The 20,945-nt window shown below is 47.7% G+C and overlaps 1 protein-coding gene across 3 annotated transcripts in view; it reads left to right on the top strand.

Moving 5' to 3' along the window:
* Positions 1–5,549: 5,549 nt before the first annotated feature.
* Positions 5,550–20,945, top strand: part of LOC103259618 (cytochrome P450 4B1) — a 25,723-nt gene continuing 10,327 nt past the window's right edge. Inside the window, exon 1 of one of the 3 annotated variants that reach the window (XM_008057280.1) lies at positions 5,550–5,805. In XM_008057280.1, the coding sequence (XP_008055471.1) occupies positions 5,626–5,805 (180 nt within the window). In that variant the 5' untranslated portion in view covers positions 5,550–5,625. The remainder of the gene's footprint in view (positions 5,806–20,945) is intronic. The other 2 variants (XM_021711929.1, XM_021711928.1) reach the window with 2 other exon arrangements.

The raw sequence follows: 20,945 nt of genomic DNA, 5'->3' as shown, positions 1-20,945 counted from the left end.
GAATGCCTGAGTTTTGGACCTGGGCTCCTGGGAATACAGGAAGGAATCTTTTTTTTTTTTTTCCCAGAATTATGCCAGAATGTGAGCTCCTTGTCTGTCTTTTATAGCATTTTACTTCAAGTACCTCCATAAATAGGAGTATTTATTTAGTAGGTGAAATAGTAGGGGCTCATCAAATATGTGTTCATGAATGAGTTTGATGACTAATAGGAGAAAAGTGATTCCTCTTTTGATGTTAGATGCAGATGAAGGAGATCTCCTTTTTGATGTTGGAAATGTATTTTGGGATAAAATATTTGCATTTCCTTTAGGGCTTGCTATACCAGAGTCAGGTTGGAATTTGGTATCTTATTGCCAAAGAGTCTGTTTCACTAGTCTTATAGTTTTTAAAAATAGAAACAGGGTCTCACTGTGTTACCCAGGTTGGTCTCCAACTCCTGGGCTCAAGCAGTCCTCCTGCCTTGGCCTCCCAAAGTGCTAGGATTATGGCCACTGCTGGCCTATGATCTGTATTTTAATGTTAATTCTTGTCAATTGTGTCTAAACTCCACAAGGAAGGGAGTATAACAAGGCTTGTTCAACCTCCTTTTCTGTCATGGCTTGGGATTTAGTTTTTCAGGTTTCCTTTGGCATAGAGGAGGTCCTTCAGTTGGTTGAGGGGCTTAAAATTTTATTTTTGTTTACATCTAGCTCCTTCTCTTTCAAGAATTCACACTCGGTTTGCCTGACCTCCCTGGGAAATTGAGGTCGATGTATGTAGAAGACTGACTCTAATTGGTGTTTCCAGAGTGGAAGGATGTGGAAGAAGGCTTCCTGGAGGAGAAGAGTAGTCAGGAAGGACTTAGATAAAGGTAGTCTCATTTCTCATTGTCTCCATCTCTCTAACACTCTCACCTTCCTATTCCCATAGCCCCAGGCTTCCTCTGACAAATGGTAATTAATTAATGGTTGCTGAAGACCTGTAGATTTTTTTCCTCAAGGATTCTGAAAAGAAACTTCCCTCTTCAGGCCTTCCTATGTAGGCCTGCCTAATGGTGGTCTTTTAGGCAAGTACCACTGGTTGAGGAGAGCTGCGAACTCTGCAGGGCTTAGGGGTGTTGTTTGGGGCAATGATGTATAGGAAAATGTTAACAACTGGCTCTCCAGGGAAAAAGTATTTTTTGTAGTATTTTCCAATTTCTGTGGTGTAAATGCTCCTATGATGGCAAATTTCAAGCTACTAATACAATGTCACTGAACCTAGAGTTGGAAAATGATGCATACAGTCTACTCTTGAGTCAGCCCATACCAGCATACTCACGGATTGGGGATTATCTCCAAGTCTTTTTTTTTCTAAATAACTGAAGTTTTCTATGAGGCCCTTGAGGACAGAACTAAGACTAGTGGTGGAAGCTTCTAAGAATTTTTGCTTCTAAAAACCACGCTGCTAAGGTGATTGGGAGAGAGTAGCTAGGAGGACCAGGACCTGGGAGTTGACTGTAGCTCAGTCTCTTACTCTGGCCACAAGGCAACTTGCCTTTTGCCCTAGAAGCAAGAATGGCTGCCAGATTTCAGCCAAGGAGTGGAGAGCAGAATATGTGACAAACAGACCATGAGTGCTGAGCCAGGTTTCTGGCCGGGGAAGGTATGCAGGACTTCTGAGGCTACAAGCAATATTCACCCTGCTAGTCTTCCCACTGACTTTCTCTCCCTGCCTGCCAACCCATGCTGAGTTCCAGCCCTTCCATATCACCAGCCCAAAGTCATGCCCTCTGCTGCCTCCCTGTCCAAGGTCATCATCTCCCACAAGGATTAGTGCATTCATAGCTTGCTCTCTTCTTCAGGTCTTCTGCAGGCCCCTCCCTCACCAGCCCAAGTCACTGCATACCCCCGTGTTATAGCCTGACAGAGTTCTTATGCCTGTTGCCTAGAAAAACCAATACACTGGCAACAGTTGTTACCATAGAGAAAGAGGGTAATATTACAAAGCAGCTGAGGGAGGAGGACAGTGGATATTTCTTTTTTTTTTTTTGAGTTGGAGTCTCACTTTGTCGCCCAGACTGGAGTGCAGTGGCCGCTCCCGGCCACCGCAGCCTCGACCTGCTGGGCTCCGGCGATCCTTCCGCCTCAGCCTTCTGAGTAGCTGGAATTACAGGCATGCGCTACCACGCCCAGCTGATTTTTTGATTTATTGTAGAGATGAGGTCTTCCTGCCCAGGCGGGTCTGGAACCTGCGGGCTCAGGCAATCCACTCACCTCAGCCTCCCAAAGGCGCGGGATTACAGGCTGAGCCACCTAGCCTGATGTCTCACCAAGTTGCCCAGCCCGTGAGCTCGGCCAGTCCTCTCCCTCAGCCTCCCAAAGGGCTGGGATTATAGGCATAAACTAGCATGTGCCCAGCGGAGGCTAGGGTATTTAAAGGAATAATTTGGTGGGCAGGGAGCTAGGGAATGGGCCCTGCTGATTGGTTGGGGATGAAGTCATGGGGGGGGCGTGTCACAGCACTAGTTTCTGGGAAGAGGCTCTAAAACTGGCGGAGTCAGCTTCTGGGTATGGGTCCTGGAGAGGCCTGGAGTCTATCAGAGTGCAAAATCCGAAAAACATTTCAAACCCTATTCTTACGTTTTATAATAGATGCTATCTGTGAAGCAAGTCCTGCAACCATCAGCTATTGACCCCAGGCAGTAAGCCATTATAAAGGTAGTTTTAGGAGGAAAGTATGCTGGAAGTGAGGTCCCTGGAGATTAGAGCTGCCACGCCTTTTGGCTGATCAGACTTCAGGATGTGATCAAGGAGATTGGTGCAACTTCAGGGAAAATATGTTTATCAACCTCAAGATCAGCTTCCTCCTCCCATGTCAGGGCAAGAAGACAATCAATTGCTCCCTATTGAAGTGACTGTGTAAACAATTTTGCAAGGAGAAGAGCAAGCTAGAAACAACAAAGATTTGATAGTTCTAACCATAGCTGTAGGTTTGCAGGGCTCAGGTCTCTTTTATAGCTTTTACCTTGTGCTCCTCAGCCCCCCAAAACACTCCCTTCATTACACTGCCAGGTTGGGACCATGCTGATAAACACATTCACCATCAAGAATGGAAGTCTATTGCTAGCTCATCATATTCTCTTTTTTTTTTTTGAGTCAGAGTCTCACTGTGTCGCCCAGACCGGAGTGCAGTGGCCGCTCCCGGCCACCGCAGCCTCGACCTGCTGGGCTCCGGCGATCCTTCCGCCTCAGCCTTCCGAGTACCCGGAATTACAGGCGTGCGCTACCACGCCCGGCTAATTTTTTGATTTTAGTGTAGAGATAAGGTCTAGCCTGCCCAGGCGGTTTCGAACCCGCGGGCTCAGGCAATCCACTCACCTCAGCCTACCAAAGGTGCGGGATTACAGGCTGAGCCACCGAGCCCAGTGAGAGACCCAAGAGATTAAAAAAAAAAAAAAAACACTCTAAGAGAACTATTACTATATGAATTCCTACTCCACGTTCACTGTATTTGTTTGCAGTGTTTGTACTTAGAATTTTGTTAAGTTTAATTTTTGTTTGTCTCATAAAATAACTGATTGCTTCCGCAACTGCTGCTAGCAGTATGTGAATGTCAAGTAATAAACCCTCTCCCGGACATTCCTTTGCTTAGCCTGCCTGCTTGCTAAACCTAGCTTATCTGACATTCCACTCTGCTCATTTAGCAGCTCCCCCATCAATCACAGGTTGCTGAGCGGACCAGACCAATCCCAAGTGCCCCCGTACCCATTAGGAGAAATTAACCTATCATGTAAAAACAAGTTTAAAGTTCTTTCCCCTCCCTCTGTAATGATGTATAAAAACTGCTTGCCATGCTGGATCGGGGCTCTCGTCCCTGAAGCTGCTGCTTCGGGCGTGAGCCCAGACTCGAGCCTGAATAAAGACCCTTGTGTGTTTGCATCAGAGCTGGCTCTTTGTTGGTCTCTCGGATTCTGAAATTTGGGTTTAACACCCAGCTCATCATATTCTCTTATTCTCTGACCTGGGTAACTTGCATTTTCAATGAACCACTCCATGTCTTGATCCAATAAAATGAAGCACAAATACGGAATTTCAGGAAGTGTGCCAGACCAATGCAGAAGACACTTTTGGAGTTCCTTTCATTGCATTATCTTCTTGTGTTATCTATGTATGGGAAGGACTGGATAAGACATGTCCCTAGCAGAGGAGGAGGCTTGGTCTCCTCTGCCAGAAGAGATACTTTATTGACACTGCCTTGTTGACACTTTATCATTCTCTGTCTCAGTGCCAGCAACCTGAGTTCTGAGATCTGAGGTCTAAGTCTACCTGGGTGCTAGTTTGCCCCTGCCACTACCTTGCCAGACCGTCTTTGCTCTTCTTTCTGCTGAGAGGCTGACTGCCATAGACTGATGCCCCCAGGCTCTCTTGTTATCTCACTTCTGGGTTAAGCCAATGGGAGACACGAGTAAGAGACTGGAGGGTGGAAGAGGAAAGGGCTTAGTACATTTCTTTTCTGTTCCTTTCCTGTTCCAGCACCCCTTCCTGACACTATCCTTGTTTCGCCTAAGTACAATTCCCACCAGGCTCCAGGAACACAATTTCTTCCCCTTGTTCCTTCAATCTAGGGATGTTGATGGGTTTCCTGCTGTTGCTAGTGTCTGGATGCCACATCGTACCTTGTTTGATTTCTTAACTCTGCCTGACCCTCTCTCTGAAAGGAGCCCTGCATCCACGTTCTTCATCTCAAACATCTGCAGTGAATTCTGCTTCCTGCTGGGATCCTGATTCATACAATTCAATACTGGAGAGAGAAACAGCGGATCCTCCCCAGGCAAGGGTCTGGGCCAAGCTTGTTGTTTCACAAAACTCTGGGCTGGGGCATTGAGAGCTGCCACTGCCTTGCTCTCCAACTTTGGATATTTTCCTAGCTCTTGCTGGACCTAAGTGGTTCCATGCAATCACAGGGATTGAATTTAATAATCTCTCCTCACCACCCTGAAAATAATAGTGTGTGTTCCCAAGTGTCAAATTTGTACTGTGGTTTCAGGAGTGGAGATGACCCTTTTCTAGAACTGCGTCTCTGAAGGTGCTTCACATAAAAGAACTCAAAGTATTGCAAGCCTGGCATAAACCCAAGCCTTCCCAAGAGTTCACATTGAAAGGGACAGTGGAAGCTATTTTGCAAGAAAGCACAGGCAAGCTGAGCCTCAGTATCATTATCTGGGAAATGGGAGTAAAAAGTGAGTACCTGTGACCTGCATATTGTCTCGATTAAATGAGATAGCATATAAAAATGCTCAAAATATACAAGTGGCTTGTATGAGAAGGCAGTTGTTATTTTGCTGATGATTACACCAAGAATTGCTGTCTGTCTGCTCCTCCAAGGAACCAGGGTGGAATGTCCATTGCCTGGTTTCTTTGGAACCCACTACCAGGTTTCTCTTCAGCCTTGTTTTGGGAGAAAGCAGCTAGGCTCTCTCCTCTGTTGTCTATGACTTTTGGGGTTGTTGTCTCCACTCTCTGGCACTCATCCCAACCTGGGCTGCTGCTGGCTGCAGGGAGTGCCTGGGGGTGGAAGCTGGCAGGGTGCCTGGATCCAAGAGTATAAAGGAATCCAGGAGCAGCTGGAGGCAGGTCAGAGACTGGGTGGCTACAACTTCAGCCATGGTGCCAGGGTTTCTCTCCCTGAGCCTCTCCCGCCTGGGCCTGTGGGCTTCTGGACTGGTCTTGGTTTTAGGCTTCTTCAAGCTCATCCATCTGTTGCTGCGGAAGCAGAAGTTGGCCAGAGCCATGGACAGCTTCCCAGGGCCTCCTACCCACTGGCTCTTTGGGCATACTCTCGAGGTACATCAGGGGAGAGGAAGGGGTGAAGAAAGTAAATGGCCTCTTTTCCTTCAGAGAATCAGGCCTAATCACCCGGGGGTTGTAGAGGGAGACCTCAAATTTGAGCAGGGGGATGGTGTCCTGGGAGGCGTGGCACCCATTCAGATTTCCCACCAGAATCTCCCCCTCACTCTTGCCTTTTGAGCTGGCTTCAGAAGGGGGGCACTTCAAAGTCGGGCCAAGCAGGCCACAGATTCTGTCCTATCATTCTGAGACCCAAAGTTCAGACAAGGCTCTGCTCAAGTCTTGGCAGTGGCAGGGCATGGTGGCTCACGCATATAATCCCAGCACTTTGGGAGGTTGAGGTGAGAGGACTGCCTGAGCAAATGGGTTTGAGGGCAACTTGGCGAGACCTCATCACTACAATAAATCAAAAAATTAGCAGGGCGTGGTGGTCCCTACCTGTAGTTCCAGCTACTTGGAAGCCTGAGGTGGAAGGATCGCTTGAGCCCAGCAGGTTGAGGCTGCAGTGGCCACCAGTGTGCCACTGCACTCCAGCCTGGGTGACAGAGTGAGACTCCAACTCAAAAAAAAAAAAAAAAAAAAAATCTCAGCAGTTGTGTAGGGGAGAAGCCAAAGTCCCTAGATCATAAGATTGAATTAGGCAAAATTAGAGCTTAGTCAGCATCTTTTGTTCTGTGCAGAGTAAATATTTCCATTTCTTTTCTTTTCTTTCTTCTTTTCTTTTCTTTAGAGCTCAGGTGATCCTTCTGCTTCAGACTTATAAGTAGCTGGAACTACTGGTATGTACCACCATACCCAGCTAATTTTTATTTATTTATTGTAGAGATGAGGTCTCGCCAATTTTACTAGGCTGGTCTCGAACCTGTGGGCTCAGGCAATCCTTTCACCTGTGGGCTCAGGCAATCCCAAGGTGCTGGGATTACAGGCATGAGCCACCATGCCTGGCCTAATATTTCCATTTCTAAGACAGAAAATGCAAGTACAGGTAGAGATGAGTGCTGTCACAAGAGAGACTTCACAGAGTGTCCAAGAGGCTAGTGTCCCCAAAGGTGGGAAGGTTCTCCCTGCCACACCTATGCATAGCTCAGGAACCATGGCCTCTTCTCAGGTTCAGACCATGACTCATCTTCCTGTAACCTCAGGGTGGTGGGAACCACCTTAGCACCCACTCTCTTAGTTCCCTACTGTCACGGGACTCTAGACCAGAGGTGTCTAAACACAGTGCAGGGAATTAGAATCAACCGGGGAAGCAGATTCCTGGACCTCCAGCCCCTGGAAACTCTAATTGGTCAGTTTGGAACTGTGAGTTTAAATTAAAAAACCTCCCCAAGTGTTTTGATCTGCAGCCAGGTTTGAGAAACCAGGTAGAGATGTCAGAGATTAAGACTCAGAGACAGGCATAGTTCCTTCTCCTACCTCCCGAATTCCCTTTTTTTATCCTCAGTCTGGGACATTGCCTCTTTTCCTTCATTGATGCTAGAAATGAACTTGGCCTCTAGACTTATTCTTGCCCCTACAGATAACCCTCTCCGGATGGCCTAGTGACCTACCGGAATCCCAAAGACATCCAGGAAATGAAAGAGTGGGTCAGGAAATGAATCAGACCCAGGCCTAGGCTTTTAAGGAGTTTACTGTGGAGGGGAAAACAGACACCAGAGCCTTCCCTGCCCCCAAGCTGACAAAGTGTCCCCCAAGGATTCTGCTTCAGCCCCATTCTCTCTCGCTTTTTTTTTGAGTTGGAGTGTCATTCTGTTGCCCAGACTGGAGGGCAGTGGCATGCTCATGGCCACCACAGCCTCAACCTGCTGGGCTCAGGTGATCCTTCTACCTCAGCCTCCCAAAGTGCTGGGATTATAGGCGTGAGCCACTGTGCCCGGTCAACCTCATTCTTTTTTTTCTCGGCACTTGGCCTGTTGGGTTGTCATCTTCCATTTACTTGTTCATTTTCTCCTCTAGACCCCTGGACAATGATGGTCTGGTCTGATTCATTCTTGTACCTTCAGGGTCTAGCACAAAGCCTGGTACAGAGTAGGCATCACCGAATGAACCAAGAGTGCGTGTTGGAGAGTAGGGAGGGGTATCCACAGAGGAGACAGAGTGAAGGAAAGGAAAAGCAGAGCCACCAAGAAGGCCTGGGAGAGGCTTTGCGAAGTACCTAGGGGGGTTATGGGAGGGTTGAAGTCTGACCCCAATAGGGTATGAGAGGCATTTAAGGAGACCTTCATCCCTTTCCTCTCATGACCCCTCCACTTCCACCCGCCTCCATCAAAGTTGGGTTTACCCTTGGCCAGTGGGCTTTCTTAGGACAGGGACTTTGTACCCCCACTCCCATGTCAGAACTGGTTGCCCTCTGGGTTTGATCCTGGGCTTGGGAGTCCAGATGGCTTGTAGGCTACTAGGCCATCTGGAGAGGGTTATCTGTAGGGACAAGAATAAGTCTAGAGGTCAAGTTCATTTCTAGCATCAATGAAGGAAGAGAGGCAATGTTCCAGACTGAGAATAAGAAAAGCAGATTCAGGAGATTGGAGAAGGAACTATGCCTCTGTCTGAATTTTAATCTCTGGCATCTCTACCTGGTTTCTCAAACCTGGTTGCAACCCAAAACACTTGGGGAGGTTTTTAGACTTAAATTCATAGTTCAGCTGCTTTCACGCCCAACTTGGGAGTGTGCAGAGGGCCTGGAACTCAGCCTAGCTCTGGCTTCTTGGCTCTAGCACAACTATCTGAAGGGCCTTTACTTGGCACCAGGTAGAACGGGCAAATGTTGGAGGTGTGGCCACTCGGGCATTACAAAAGTTTCCAGGGAACCATCGCAAGCACAACACCTCTGCATTCCTGCAGGGCTTGGCACCCTCTGCTTTTGTTTGTATGCACACCTGAACCTGAGAAATGAGGAGAGGGCAGAGCAGGGATCATTTTCTCTAACATAAAGATGAGAAAATTTAGGTTCAGAGGGACCAAGGTGTTCACCTAAGTTTGTATAGTAGCTCAGGAATTGAGTCAAGCTTGGGTCTTAGAGTCAAGGCTGGACCCTGAAGGAACACTCCTGCATTTTAATTAAGGGCATGATCAATTCATAAAAAGAGATAGTGAGTTTGATTTTTAGACCCAGCAAAAATGAGAGTAGGTAGGGAAGAAGGAGGACTGGTAGGGGAAGGACCTGGAGGCAGGATGGGCTGTCCATCAGGATTAATTTGTTTCTCCCTTCTTGGTCTCCAGTTATAGTCTGGAGGCCTTGGTGGCATCTGCTTCAATTCTCAGACTGTGTCTTCTTGAGGCAAGGGCATGTCCTGTTCTTCCAGGGTCCCTCTCATTCCACTCCAGAGAACAGGGAGAAAGCTGCACATAGTAGGCCCTCTCATTCCACTCCAGAGAACAGGGAGAAAACTGCACATAGTAGGCGCTCAGCCATATTACTGACCTAAGGTTGAAACCCCTGGAAGGGCTTGATAAATCCAGTGTATGTATGTGTAGAGGGGAGAATGCCAGCTCCCAGCCCAAGGACATGTGATTCCCTGAGACTACAGAGGCCTCTTCTTAAGCCCTGCTCATCCCTGGGACAGCGCCCTTGACCTTGCCCTATATAGTGAGGATGGGGCTCTGGCTCATTTTCCTTCAGCAAACATTAATCATGGGCCTTTGCTGTGCCCTGTTAGGTAAGTCACTTCACCTCTTCTGTTCTTCTGTTTCCTTGTCAGTAAAATGGAAATGATCTGCTAGGCACAGTAACTCACACCTGCAACCTCAGCACTTTGGGAGGATATGGCAGGGGGATTGCTTGAGCCCAGGAGTTCAAAACCAGCCTAGGAAACATAGCAAGACCTCATCCCAACAAACAACTAGTCAGACATGGTGGCACATGTAGTCCCAGTTACTCAGGAGGCTGAGGAGGGAGGATCGGCTGAGCTCAAGAGGTCGAGGCTACGGTGAGCCATGCACTCCAGCTTGGGCAATAGAGTGAGACTCTGACTTAAAAAAATAAAAAATGGAGATAATCATCATTGGGTTCAAAAAGGGCTGGGTGTGGTGACTCAAGCCTGTAATCCCAGCACTTTGGGAGGCCATGGTGAGAGGATTGTCTGAACTCAGGGGTTCGAGACCAGCCTGGGTAACTTGGTGAGACCTTGTCTCTACAGTAAATAAAAAAATAAGTTGGACCTGATAGCATGCGCCTGTAGTTCCAGCTACTTGGAAGGCTGAGGTGGAAGGATTGCCCGAGTCCAGCAGATTCAGGCTGCGGTGGCCATGAACGTGCCACTGCATTCCAGCCTGGGCAACAGAGTGAGACTCTGACTCAAAAAAAAAAAAAAAAAGGTAGAAAGAGATACTTGTACAGTATAGGTACTTTGCAAACTGCTGGGCAGATAAATGTGACGTGTTAAATTATTATAGAGGGGTTCTTGCTGCAAAACACCCTGGGGCATTTGCTTCCTTCCTCCCCAATCAACCCAGTCTTTGGGAGTTAGTTCAGGCCCTTCTTTTCCAACTATTAGCATTGTCTGATCAATGTAAGGTCTGGTTCTACACTGAGGTCGAGGATGAAGAAGTAAGACAAAGGCTGCCCTAGAGCACAGAGCGGATACAGCTAACACAGCACACGTGTTCCAAGCCCTTGGGCCTAGAGGAGGGCCCCCCTCAGCCTGAGGAGTCAAGGAAGATCTGAGAAGGTGATGCTGAGGCATGTCCTAGAAGATCTGGAAGTAGTAGCCTGGTGAAGTGCAGAAAGAAAGGCAGAAGGTGCTGCCCATGCAAAAGGCACACAGGGCAGTGAGTTGAGGAAACTAAATTGTTTTTTGAGATCTAGTATGTGCCTGTGTTAGTGGCTCGGCATTTCTGGAGGACAGAATGGAGAGGAAAGGCATTTCTGGAGGACAGAATGGCAGGGGGAGGTCACATAGATCCTTGAGGCTCGGTCAAAAGGCTTTTCTTTTTTTTTTTTTCAAGTAGGAGTCTATTCTGTCACCCAGGTTGGAGTGCAGTGGCATGCACATGTCCACTGCAACCTCGACCTTCTATGTTCAGGCGATCCTTCTGCCTCAGCCTTCCAAGTAGCATCCGCCACCATACCTGGCTAATTTTTGATTTATTGTAGAGATGAAGTTTTACCAAGCTGCCCAGGCTGGTCTCCAACCCCTGGACTCAGGCAATCCTCTCGCCTCGGCCTCCCAAAGTGCTGGGATTACCGGCTTTGCACCACTATGCCTGGCTGGTTTTTCTTTTCTTTCTTGAATCACAGTCTCACAGTCTCACTCTATCACCCAGGCTAGAGTCCAGTGGTACAATGATGACTCACTGCAGTCTTGACCTCTTGGGCTCAGGCGATGCTTCCACCTCAGTCTTCCAAGTAGCTGGGACTCCAGGCAAGCGCCACCTAACCTGGCTAAATTAAAAAATTTTTTGGTAGAGATTAGGTCTTGTTATGTTACCCAGGCCAGTCTTGAACACATGGTCTAAAGCGATTCTCCTGTATCAGCCTCCCTAAGTGTTGGGATTACAGGAATGAGCCAAAAAGACTTTTCTTTATTTTGACAGCGATAGGAAACCATTAAAGGGATTTAAGGAAGGGAGGGACAAGCTTGGACTTGTGTTTCAGAAGGATCACTGGCAAATAAGAGGCTAGGAGACCAGGGTAGAGGTGAGCTGGGCAGGTGTCGGGGAGCAAGCCAGTGGGTTGAAGGAAGTGAGAGGTAGAGCCAACCTGATCTTGGCATGGTGGGCAAGGGAAAGGGAGGTATACTCAGATGTGAGGGTGCCAGTGAGGTCCCCTCCATGCACTAGGAAAAAGGGGACAAGGCACCACTAGACTGAATTATAAACAGGAGGAATAAGTTTCTACGTCTTAATTTTGAAATGTGGGCCTCTGAGATCCAGGAAGAGGAGATTCAGGGGCTGGCAGCACCTGTCAGTGTCCAGGCCTCTAGAGAATTCCATGGTAGGTGTTTCCTCCAGTAAGTTGCTACATCTGGCTCTTTTAGCCCTGGTATGCTGATTCCAATGAAAAAGTCACTTGGTGGGCCTGTGAGGGGCGGGACCCCCTCCACAGGGTATCCTCCTTGGTGTTGCTATAAACCATGAAGAAAACCACATTCCATGTTCTTGGCTAGTATCGGAATGGGTGGCAGCTCCATTCTTATGAGTGTGTATGAGCATGAGTTTGGAAATGCTGGGTCTCAGGGTCCTGGAGGATGCCATACAGGGAGGTCTGGGGGTTGATTATGTTTCTGGACCTTAGGAGCAAGGTAAGCTGGGATGAGCGGTCTATGGAGAAATCACTTGCAGGTAGATGGCAGGCACAGGATGCCACAGGAGTAAGTGAAAGCCTGTAGGTAGAAAACTCAGGTAGGGAACAGGCCAAGGACAGATTTGGAGGAGCCAAGAATGGGTGAGGAGCTGCCCAGAGAGGTTGTTGGGAGGGTGGAAGGACATCTAGGACGGAGTGCAAGAGAGAGGGGAAATCAACACTGTCCCAGCAGCAGGCAGCCCACTGGGCTCAGCACCAAGAGAGGTGGGGCCTACGTGGGAGGAAGTGGAAACTGGACACAACTCTTGAGAAGTCAGGTTATGAGGGTAGGAGGAAAATAGGGTAAAATAGCTGGAGGAGGAAGCCAAAGGCAGGTTTTGTTTTAAGTGGAAGAGACTTGAACGTGTTTTAAATGAGGTTAGGAAAGAGCCCACAGAAAGCGGGAGGTCTGCAATTTAGAAGAGAAGGGTTGATTGATGGGTGAGGCACCTGAGGGGAGGGGAGGAATCCAGAGGGCCTTGATCTTAGACAGCTCCACGCCCTCCTCTTCTGGAACAGGGGCACAGGCGGAGAGGCTGGGCACAGTCAGGTGGTTCTTCAGTTCTGGCGGCTGATTTCTAGGGTTTTCTTATCTGATGGCTTCCATTTTCTCTAGGAAGTACAACAAAGCTCAGCTGTTGGGAGTGAGAAGGGAAGAGCTGGAGGAATCAGTTGAGGAAAGAGGAGATACTTTTGAGAAGCAGTTTGTGGTCAATGCTTTCCAGAAGGCATTTCTGCTTATCTCTGCTCAAATGTCACCTCAGAGAAGCCTTCTCTCACCCAGTCCTCACTCGTGTCCACAGTAGCAGCCCTGCCCCTTACTTTGATTTGTTTTTCCCAGAGTTATCACTACCTAAAATTATATTATTGGTGTATTTGATTCTTGTTTATTTCCTTTCTCCCCACTTGGGATGTAAGATGCGGGGGACAGTGTTTGCCTTGCTCACCACTGTAACCTCGGGAATAGCTTGGTGAATTATCATGTGTTGAATGAGTGAATTAATCCCTGGGAGACCCAACTCTGGCAGCAAAGCCTCCCACACAGGCTGAGTACCAATGATTGCATCCTCCTGGACTCTTGGGGATTTCCTGGACCCTTGCCCTTCTGTCTTCTTAAAGGTGGGGATGTTTTCCTGCATTCCCCCTCCAACCTAGTTGTTACTGGGGCTGGAGTTTACCTTTGGATGCTGAAGACAAGAGAGGTGTTGGGGGTAGAACTCAGACTTTGGAATCTAAAGACCAGGGCTCAATGCTAGTTGCATGACTTTGGGCAAGACCTAGCCAAATGCATGGTGGCTGTGTGTGTGTGTGTGTGTGGCGGGGGTGGGGGGGCACAGTGACTGTGCTGGTCTCATCCAAAGTCCCTTTACTCTTCTACTGAAGTAGGACTTCTTTCTGTATCTTGTGTGACCACGTGTGTATGTGTCATGGTACATTTTTCTCTGAACGGGAGAATGGAGGATAAAGTCACTTGTTTGTCATCAATGTGGTGGTGGGGAATGTCACTTCTCTGCTCCTATAGATCTTCTTTCTCCAGACTCTCAAGGCTCGTTGTTCAACCTTGCAGTGGAATCCCCAAAGAGTGTGAGTAAATGGAGTCCACTTTTTTCACTGACTTTTATGGTCATTACAGAGATGCTGCGTCTTCTCACCTTTGGTTGGTTCTTGTTGGCGGATGCTCCTAGATTTTTAGCTTTATTAAAAAGGTTGACAGTGGCTTGAGCTCATGCACACATGGAACCCTGACAATCTTGTGTGTGGGGGGGAGAGCCTGTGGTGGGGAGACAACTGAGACCAGGGCACCCAAGGGTACCCACGGGTGTCATCCTTTAGGACAGCAGACCCAGGGGTATCTGGCCCCAACTCCCAATCCCTGTGGGACTTCCCTTGGTAGTGGGGCCCTCTGTGGCCCCAGAGTGAGACCCATGGGGAAGGAAGATGGTTGGGCTGTTTTGAAAGGTAGTAAGTTTCCTGTTGCTAGAGATGTTTGAATTCTTGGGCAGGGAGGCTCGTGTGGTAGAGGTGCTGGGCCAGGCAGCCTGGGCATCTGAGACTGACATGACCTGCCTCGAGGGAGACCCAACACACTGGGGAAAAGGAAATCTCTGTCCTTTCCCCTCCCCAACTGTTTGTTTCTCTAAACTCCCATCTCCATTTGGGAGCAGATTTTTGTTCTCAAGCAGCCACCCAGAGAGCTGTGGCTGCAGCGGACTGGCCCAGTGGGTGGATTGTTTGGACATTGGTCAACTGAGCTTGAGGTCAACTGGCTGATGGCTTGATCAGGCTTGTTAGCAGCAAGGACTGTGGAAAGATTCCCAGAATGTCCCTCGGGAGGAACAGTTCCCTTTGGTCTTTGGGCTGCACTGTTTCCATCTGTAAAGAGAGGTCACAGCTTGGTTAGGCAATATTGAGTCGTCTTTCAGATCTGTTTCTGGAGCAAAGCTTACTCACACTCTTGGGGAACAGAAAACAGAGTGGTGACCTACGCTTGCTCTTCCCAATCCCCCCTGTGGTTCATTTCTGGCAAGGTCAGCAAGGAGTGCAAATGTGAGGGCAAGGCTGGAGGGCTGGAGTCATATAATTGTCTCTGTGACCTGCTCTTTCTCTGCATCCTTACTTCTGGAGAAAAGCAAGTTGGCCCAGATCTCTCAGCCCTGTAGATGTCCCAGCTCTGGGCTTCTGAGGATGAATCTGAGGTACCAGGTTGTGTAATCCAGAGGAGCTTTCCAGGCAGCCACGTGTTTCCCAGAGGGAAGACAGCCCGGCCCTCCTGAGGGGCTGCAGCTGCAGTAATGGGGCCAGGTGCCGGGAGCTGTCCTCACTCTCACTTGGTTTTTGGGGCAATCGAGGGCACACAGGAGAAAACTGGGCATATGAAGGCAGTGGCAGGCTGGCTGTGACCTTGGTCAGGGCACAGGCTACGAATGTGTTCATCATGAGGTCAGGGGCTCCCCAGCCTGGTGGGGATGCTACAGAGGGACACACACTTGACTGATAAAGACAGGCACGGGGCTTGGATGATCCAGATCAGCCAAAGGCTCCTATCAATCCTGAGATCCTGTGAGTCTGACTCTTGTGTGACTTAAGCCTTTTCCTGCCCTGTCCAATCAGGCTCCCTGGACCTGGGAGGGATAAAGAGAGGGGAAATGACTAGGTGATCAGAAAGTTAACAAGGAAAACTAGGGGGCATATGGAAAAATAAGAAAGTCAGGGAGAAAGGAGCACTTCCAGGGCTATTGGCTAGGAAGGGGACAGGGACATGTAGGCTGTACAAGAAACATGATATCAGCGTATGGTGAGGGCTTCTGGAAGCTTCCACTCATGATGGAAGGTGGGGGGGACAGACAGACACCACATGGCAAGAGATGGGGAAAAGGGGGGCTGAGAGAGAGGGGGAGAGAGAGAGAGAGAGGAAGGGAGGAGGGAGGGAGGGAGGGAGAGAGAGAGAAGTGCAGACTTGTTAAGAACTATATCTGGTAGGAACTAAGAGTCAGAACTTGCTCAATCCCCCAAGACTGGCCCCAAGCCCATTAATGAGGGATCTGCCCTCATAACCCAGACACCTCCCAGTAGACTCCACCTCCAACGTTGGGTATCACATTTCAGCATCAGATTTGGAGGGGACAAATATCCAAACCATAGCAATGGATTAATTGAGTAGGTGGGGGTTATGAGAGGGAACGTTACAGAGAGGAAAAGCAGGGCCCCCACATGCACAGATCTCAACACAAGTGGCATTCCCTAGGAGTGTACAGTGCACGATTTATGCAATTGGACACAGCCGCCCTCATAGGCTTCAACATGTGGAAGAAAGTGTGGGGCTCTAAACTGAGTTAGAGCACTACTAACCTACAAGCAACAGGTAAATCGGTTCACATTCCTGAGCCTCAGATTTCTCATCTGTAAAACAGGATTAATGATTCATTCCATGTTAGGTACATGAGAAATCCATGAATTCACTCACATAGTGGCACACAGTAGATGCTCAGTACATATCTGTTTCCTTCCATTTCCTTTATTGAGAGATAGAATGTGGAACTGAGTAGTGAATTTGGACATTAGCCAGAGCAGGCATGCCAGAGCCAGCTGGGAAAAACAAATAGAAATCGATAATGTTGTTTACTAAGCAGGAAGTTCTGGTCGTGGCCCTTGTGACTCCCCAGAATTGAGCAAGATCTTTGTTTGGTTTCTCATGAGAATTATCAATTCTTGCCAACTTTTATTTTTTAATTTTTTTTAATTTTAAAGATGGGGGTACAATTCAGCGTTAGGTATACAAATGTTGATTATGCAGGTACCCTTGTTGATGAGGTGTGTCCCTCCCTCCCCTAGCAGTTTCCTTCAACTGCCAATCCCAACCCCCCTCCCCTGGCAGTTTCCCACTACTGCTAATCCCTTTCTTATAGTATTATGATAATTGTTCAAGGTTGGCTTATGAGTGAGAACATATGGTACTCTGTTCTTTGTTTCTGTGATAGATCACTGAGTATGATTGACTGTAAATTTATCCAAGTTGCTGCGAAGTCCATATATTTGTCCTTCTTTATGGCTGCATAATATTCCATTGTGTATATGTACCAAATTTTTTAATCCAGTCCAGCTTCGATGGGCAGCATGGTTGGTTCCATGTTTTTGCTGTTGTGACTAGAGCTGCAACAAACATGCGTGTGCAGGTATCTTTTTTTGTGGAATGATTTGAGTTCCTCCGGGTATATTCCCAACAGAGGAATTGCTGGGTCTTATGGAAGGTCAATTTCTAGTTCTTTTTTTTTGAGTTGGAGTCTCACTCTGTCACCCAGACTGGAGTGCAGTGGCCGCTCCCGGCCACCGCAGCCTCGACCTGCTGGGCTCCGGCGATCCTTCCACCTCAGCCTTCCAAGAAGTCGGAATTACAGGTGTGCGCTACCACGCCCGGCTGATTTTTTGATTTATTGTAGAGATGAGGTCTTGCTGCCCAGGCAGGTCTCGAACCCACTCACCTCAGCCTCCCAAAGGCACGGGATTACAGGCTGAGCCACCGAGCCTGGCTCAATTTCTAGTTCTTTCAGAAATTGTCACACTGTCTTCTAAAGAGGTTGCACTAGTTTGCATTCCCACCAGCAGTGTAGAAGCGTTCCTTTTTCTCCGCATCCTCACCAGCATCTGTTGCTTTTTGTTTTATTAATGATGCTGACCAACTTTTAAATTAGCTGGATGCTTTGTATGTTTTCTCTCTCCCTTTCTTGTCTTATGTCCTTTTCCTCTCTTTATTTATTATTTATTTATTTTATTAATGTCATTTTTTGAGTTGGGGTTTCACTCTGTTGCCCAGGCTGGAGGCCTGATCATGGCTCACCACAACCTTGACTTCCTGGGCTCAGGCAATTCTGCCTCAGCCTCCCCAGTAGTTGGAACTGTAGGCACCTACCACCACCTGGCTAATTTGTGTGTGTGTGATTTTTTTTTTTTTTTTGTAGAGACGAGGTCTCACTATGTTGCCCAGGTTTGTCTTGAACTCCTGGGCTCCAGCAATCCTCTCACCTCAGCCTCCCACAGTAATGGAATTACAGGTGTGAAACATTACACCTATTTTTTTTTTTTATAACCGGAGTCTCAATCTGTCAACCAGGCTGGAGGGCAGTAAACACGCTACTGGCCACTGCAGCCTCGACCTGTTGGGCTCAGGCGATCGATCCTTCCACCTCAATCTTCCAAGTAGCTGGAAAACTACAGGTATGAGCCACCATGCTCAGCTAATGTTTTGATTTATTGCAGAGATGAGGTCTCGCCAAGTTGCCCAGATTGGTCTCGAACCTGTGGGCTCAGGCAATCCTCTCACCTTGGCCTCCCAAAGTGCTGGGATTATAAATGTGAGCCACCACGCCCAGCCTTTTTTTTTTTTTTTGAGTGGGAGTCTCTCACTCTGTTGCCCAGGCTGGAATGCAGTGGCATGCTCACAGCCACCGTGGCCTCGACCTGCTGGGCTCAGGCAATCCTTCTGCCTCAGCCTTCCAAGCAGCTGGAACTACAGGCATGTGCCACCACGCCCGGCTAATTTTTCTGATTTATTATAGAGACGAGGTTATGCCAAGTTGCCCAGGCTGGTCTTGAACCCCTGGGTTCAGGCAGTCCTCTCGCCTCTGACTCCCAAAATGCTGGGATTATAGGCGTGAGCCATCGTGCCCAGCTATTTTTAATTTTTATTTTTGTAGAGACGGAATCTCACTGTGTTGCCTAGGCTGGTCTCAAACTCCTTGCCTCAAATGATCCTCCTGCTTCAGCCTCTCAAAATGCAGGAATTATAAGAATGAACCAACATGGCTGGGCTCATTTCTTATATTCATTTCATTCATTCAACACACATTTCATCAAGTACATATAATACTATGTTCCCAAGTCTTGTGCTGAGCTCCATGGTATATGGTCTGTGCATTCAGGAAACACGCCTAGAGGTGGAGTCAGGGGTCTTGGGTGCGAGAATCCCAGCTCCATGATAACTGACCATGTGCACTTCATTTCCTTGTCTGTGAGGTTGGAGTTATGATAGTGCCTGTTGTATAGAGTTTTTAAAGGATTAAATGCAAGTGTGTGTGTAGTATGCAGTGTTTGACATATGTTACATGCTTAATGAATGTTGTTGCTGACATAACTAATCTTTAAAAAATCTTAGGTTCTTTATAATACAAAGCAGAGAGTGGGCAAGGCACTAACAGTGTTGAAGAGGCTCAGAGGAGGCAGAGATTTCAGTCTCCGAGGGCTTAGGGAGGTTCCTGGAGAAGGGCATTCAAACTGGATGTTGAGGAATGGGCAGAATTTCAACAGATGCTCTGGGACAGAAGGTGAGTGCAGAGGAAGAAATGGTATATGCAAAGGTGCAGAGATGCTGCAGGAAGTCATGGTGTTCTAAACATTCAGACTCATGAGACTACTACTGGCACAGTTAGCATCAGTCTACTCTGAGGATATGGGCAGGAGCCAGAGCTTGCCAGCAAGGCAGTGCCAGGCGTTGCCTGCAACATCCTCACAGCTGCCAGCAACCCATCTTCTGAGAAAACGGCCGGGTGCAGGAAGATGAGATATACATTGGTGTGTGTGTGTGGGTCTATCTTGTCTTAGAATTCTCATGACCCACAGAATCACCATGTCCACTAACAGTCCCAGGACTCTTACAAGGAGTATGCACATTACAAGAATCAACACACTCAGGGAAGCCCAAAGCCTAGTGTCCCCATCAGGTGTTTACTGTCATTTGTGGTTCTTCTCAGTTCAGATGTCATTTACAAACCTGGGGTCTTTTTTGACATAGCCATATTGCCTGGCAACACAGTTGACATCCTACAGCTATTAGGTGTCTAGGGGAACAGAATTGGAGAGTATAACCCAAGGTCAGCTTCCCATGTGACATGGGAAAAGCTTGGCTTACCTTCTACTCACAGGGGGGAGTATCCCAGGGCATGTTCAGAGCACTTTCTCTAATGCACACTGGGGCATTTAGGAGCAGGCTGTGGCGGGAGATACAGGGAGGAGACTTGCAGGAATATGTATTGGGCAAGGGTAAGCTTGAAGGGGAGGGAACTACTTGTTCCCTGGGGCAGAACCCAGGGATAGATTCTTTTATGCATTATCTCTGTTAAGGACCTTGGATACCACATGACCTCAACTAACAACAGTTAACACACACATACATGCACACACACACACCCCTGGAATGATTCATTGACATCAAAGCAACCCTATGCATAGATGAAGAGAGTAAGATTCAGAGAGCTGAAGGAACTTGCCTAAGTTCATGCAGGCTAGAAAATGGGAGTAATCAAGAGTCAAACCTATGTTTGTCAAGCTCCAAAGACTGTGGGCCATAGGATCAACTATCCTGGGTTCACACCCCAGATCTGCTTACAAACTATATGGTCCTTGACAAACAATCTAACCTCTCTATACCTTAGGCTCCTCTTCCCTCAAATGAGACTTCATAGAATTGTTGTGAGGATTCAGTCAGGTCAAAATGTAAGGTACGTAAAACAAGACCTAGCATGCAGCAAGTATTTAATAAAGATGAGCTGTTACTATGCCTTCTCACAAACTCCAGAGCTTGAACCTTATTCTGAGGCCTACTGGCAGGCCACACAGGTTTTAAGTGTGTCTTTGAAAGACTCTTTCTATATTTGAAAGGGTAACGGATAAAAATTACTCAGTTTGCACATAACACATGACTATAAATATCCAAGGAGATCAATAAACTCTGAGATGAACTCAAAGAGAACAATACAGAGGTACATTATATTCATACTTTGAAAAGTCAAAGAAAGAGAGAATCGAAGGCAATGAGAGAGAAGTAACTCCTATCATGCAAGAAATTCTCACTAAGATTGTCAGCAGATTTCTCTGCAGAAATTATAAAGTCTAGAAGGCAATAAGCCAATTTATCCAAAGTGCTAAAAGAAAAATAAGCTGTCAATCAAAACCCCTATATTTGGCAAAACCATACTTGAAAAGTGAGGGGGAAATTATAACATTCCCAGATAAACAAAAGCTAAGGGAGTTTGTTACTACTAGACCTGATTTGCAAAAAATACTCAAGAAAGTCCTGTAGGGTGAAATGAAAAAAACACTGATAGTGCTCAAAGCTGTATGAGGAAATAAAGACTGCAATAAAGATAATTACATGGCCGGGCTCGGTGGCTCAACCAGTAATCTCGCGCCTTTGGGAGGCTGAGGTGAGTGAATTGCCTGAACCCGCGGGTTCGTGACCCGCCTGGGCAGCGAGACCTCATCTTTGCAATAAATCAAAAAATCAGCCAGGCGTGGTAGCGCATGTCTGTAGTTCTGGCTACTCGGAAGGCTGAGGCGGAAGGATCACCAGAGCCCAGCAGGTTGA

This window comes from Carlito syrichta, unplaced genomic scaffold (genome assembly GCF_000164805.1).
Source record: "Carlito syrichta isolate Samal-C Ts95f unplaced genomic scaffold, Tarsius_syrichta-2.0.1 Scaffold302919, whole genome shotgun sequence".
In the NCBI taxonomy this organism is placed as follows: domain Eukaryota; kingdom Metazoa; phylum Chordata; class Mammalia; order Primates; family Tarsiidae; genus Carlito; species Carlito syrichta.
The sequence above is the reverse complement of the archived record's forward strand: the minus strand, read 5'-3'. Positions and strand labels throughout refer to the sequence as shown.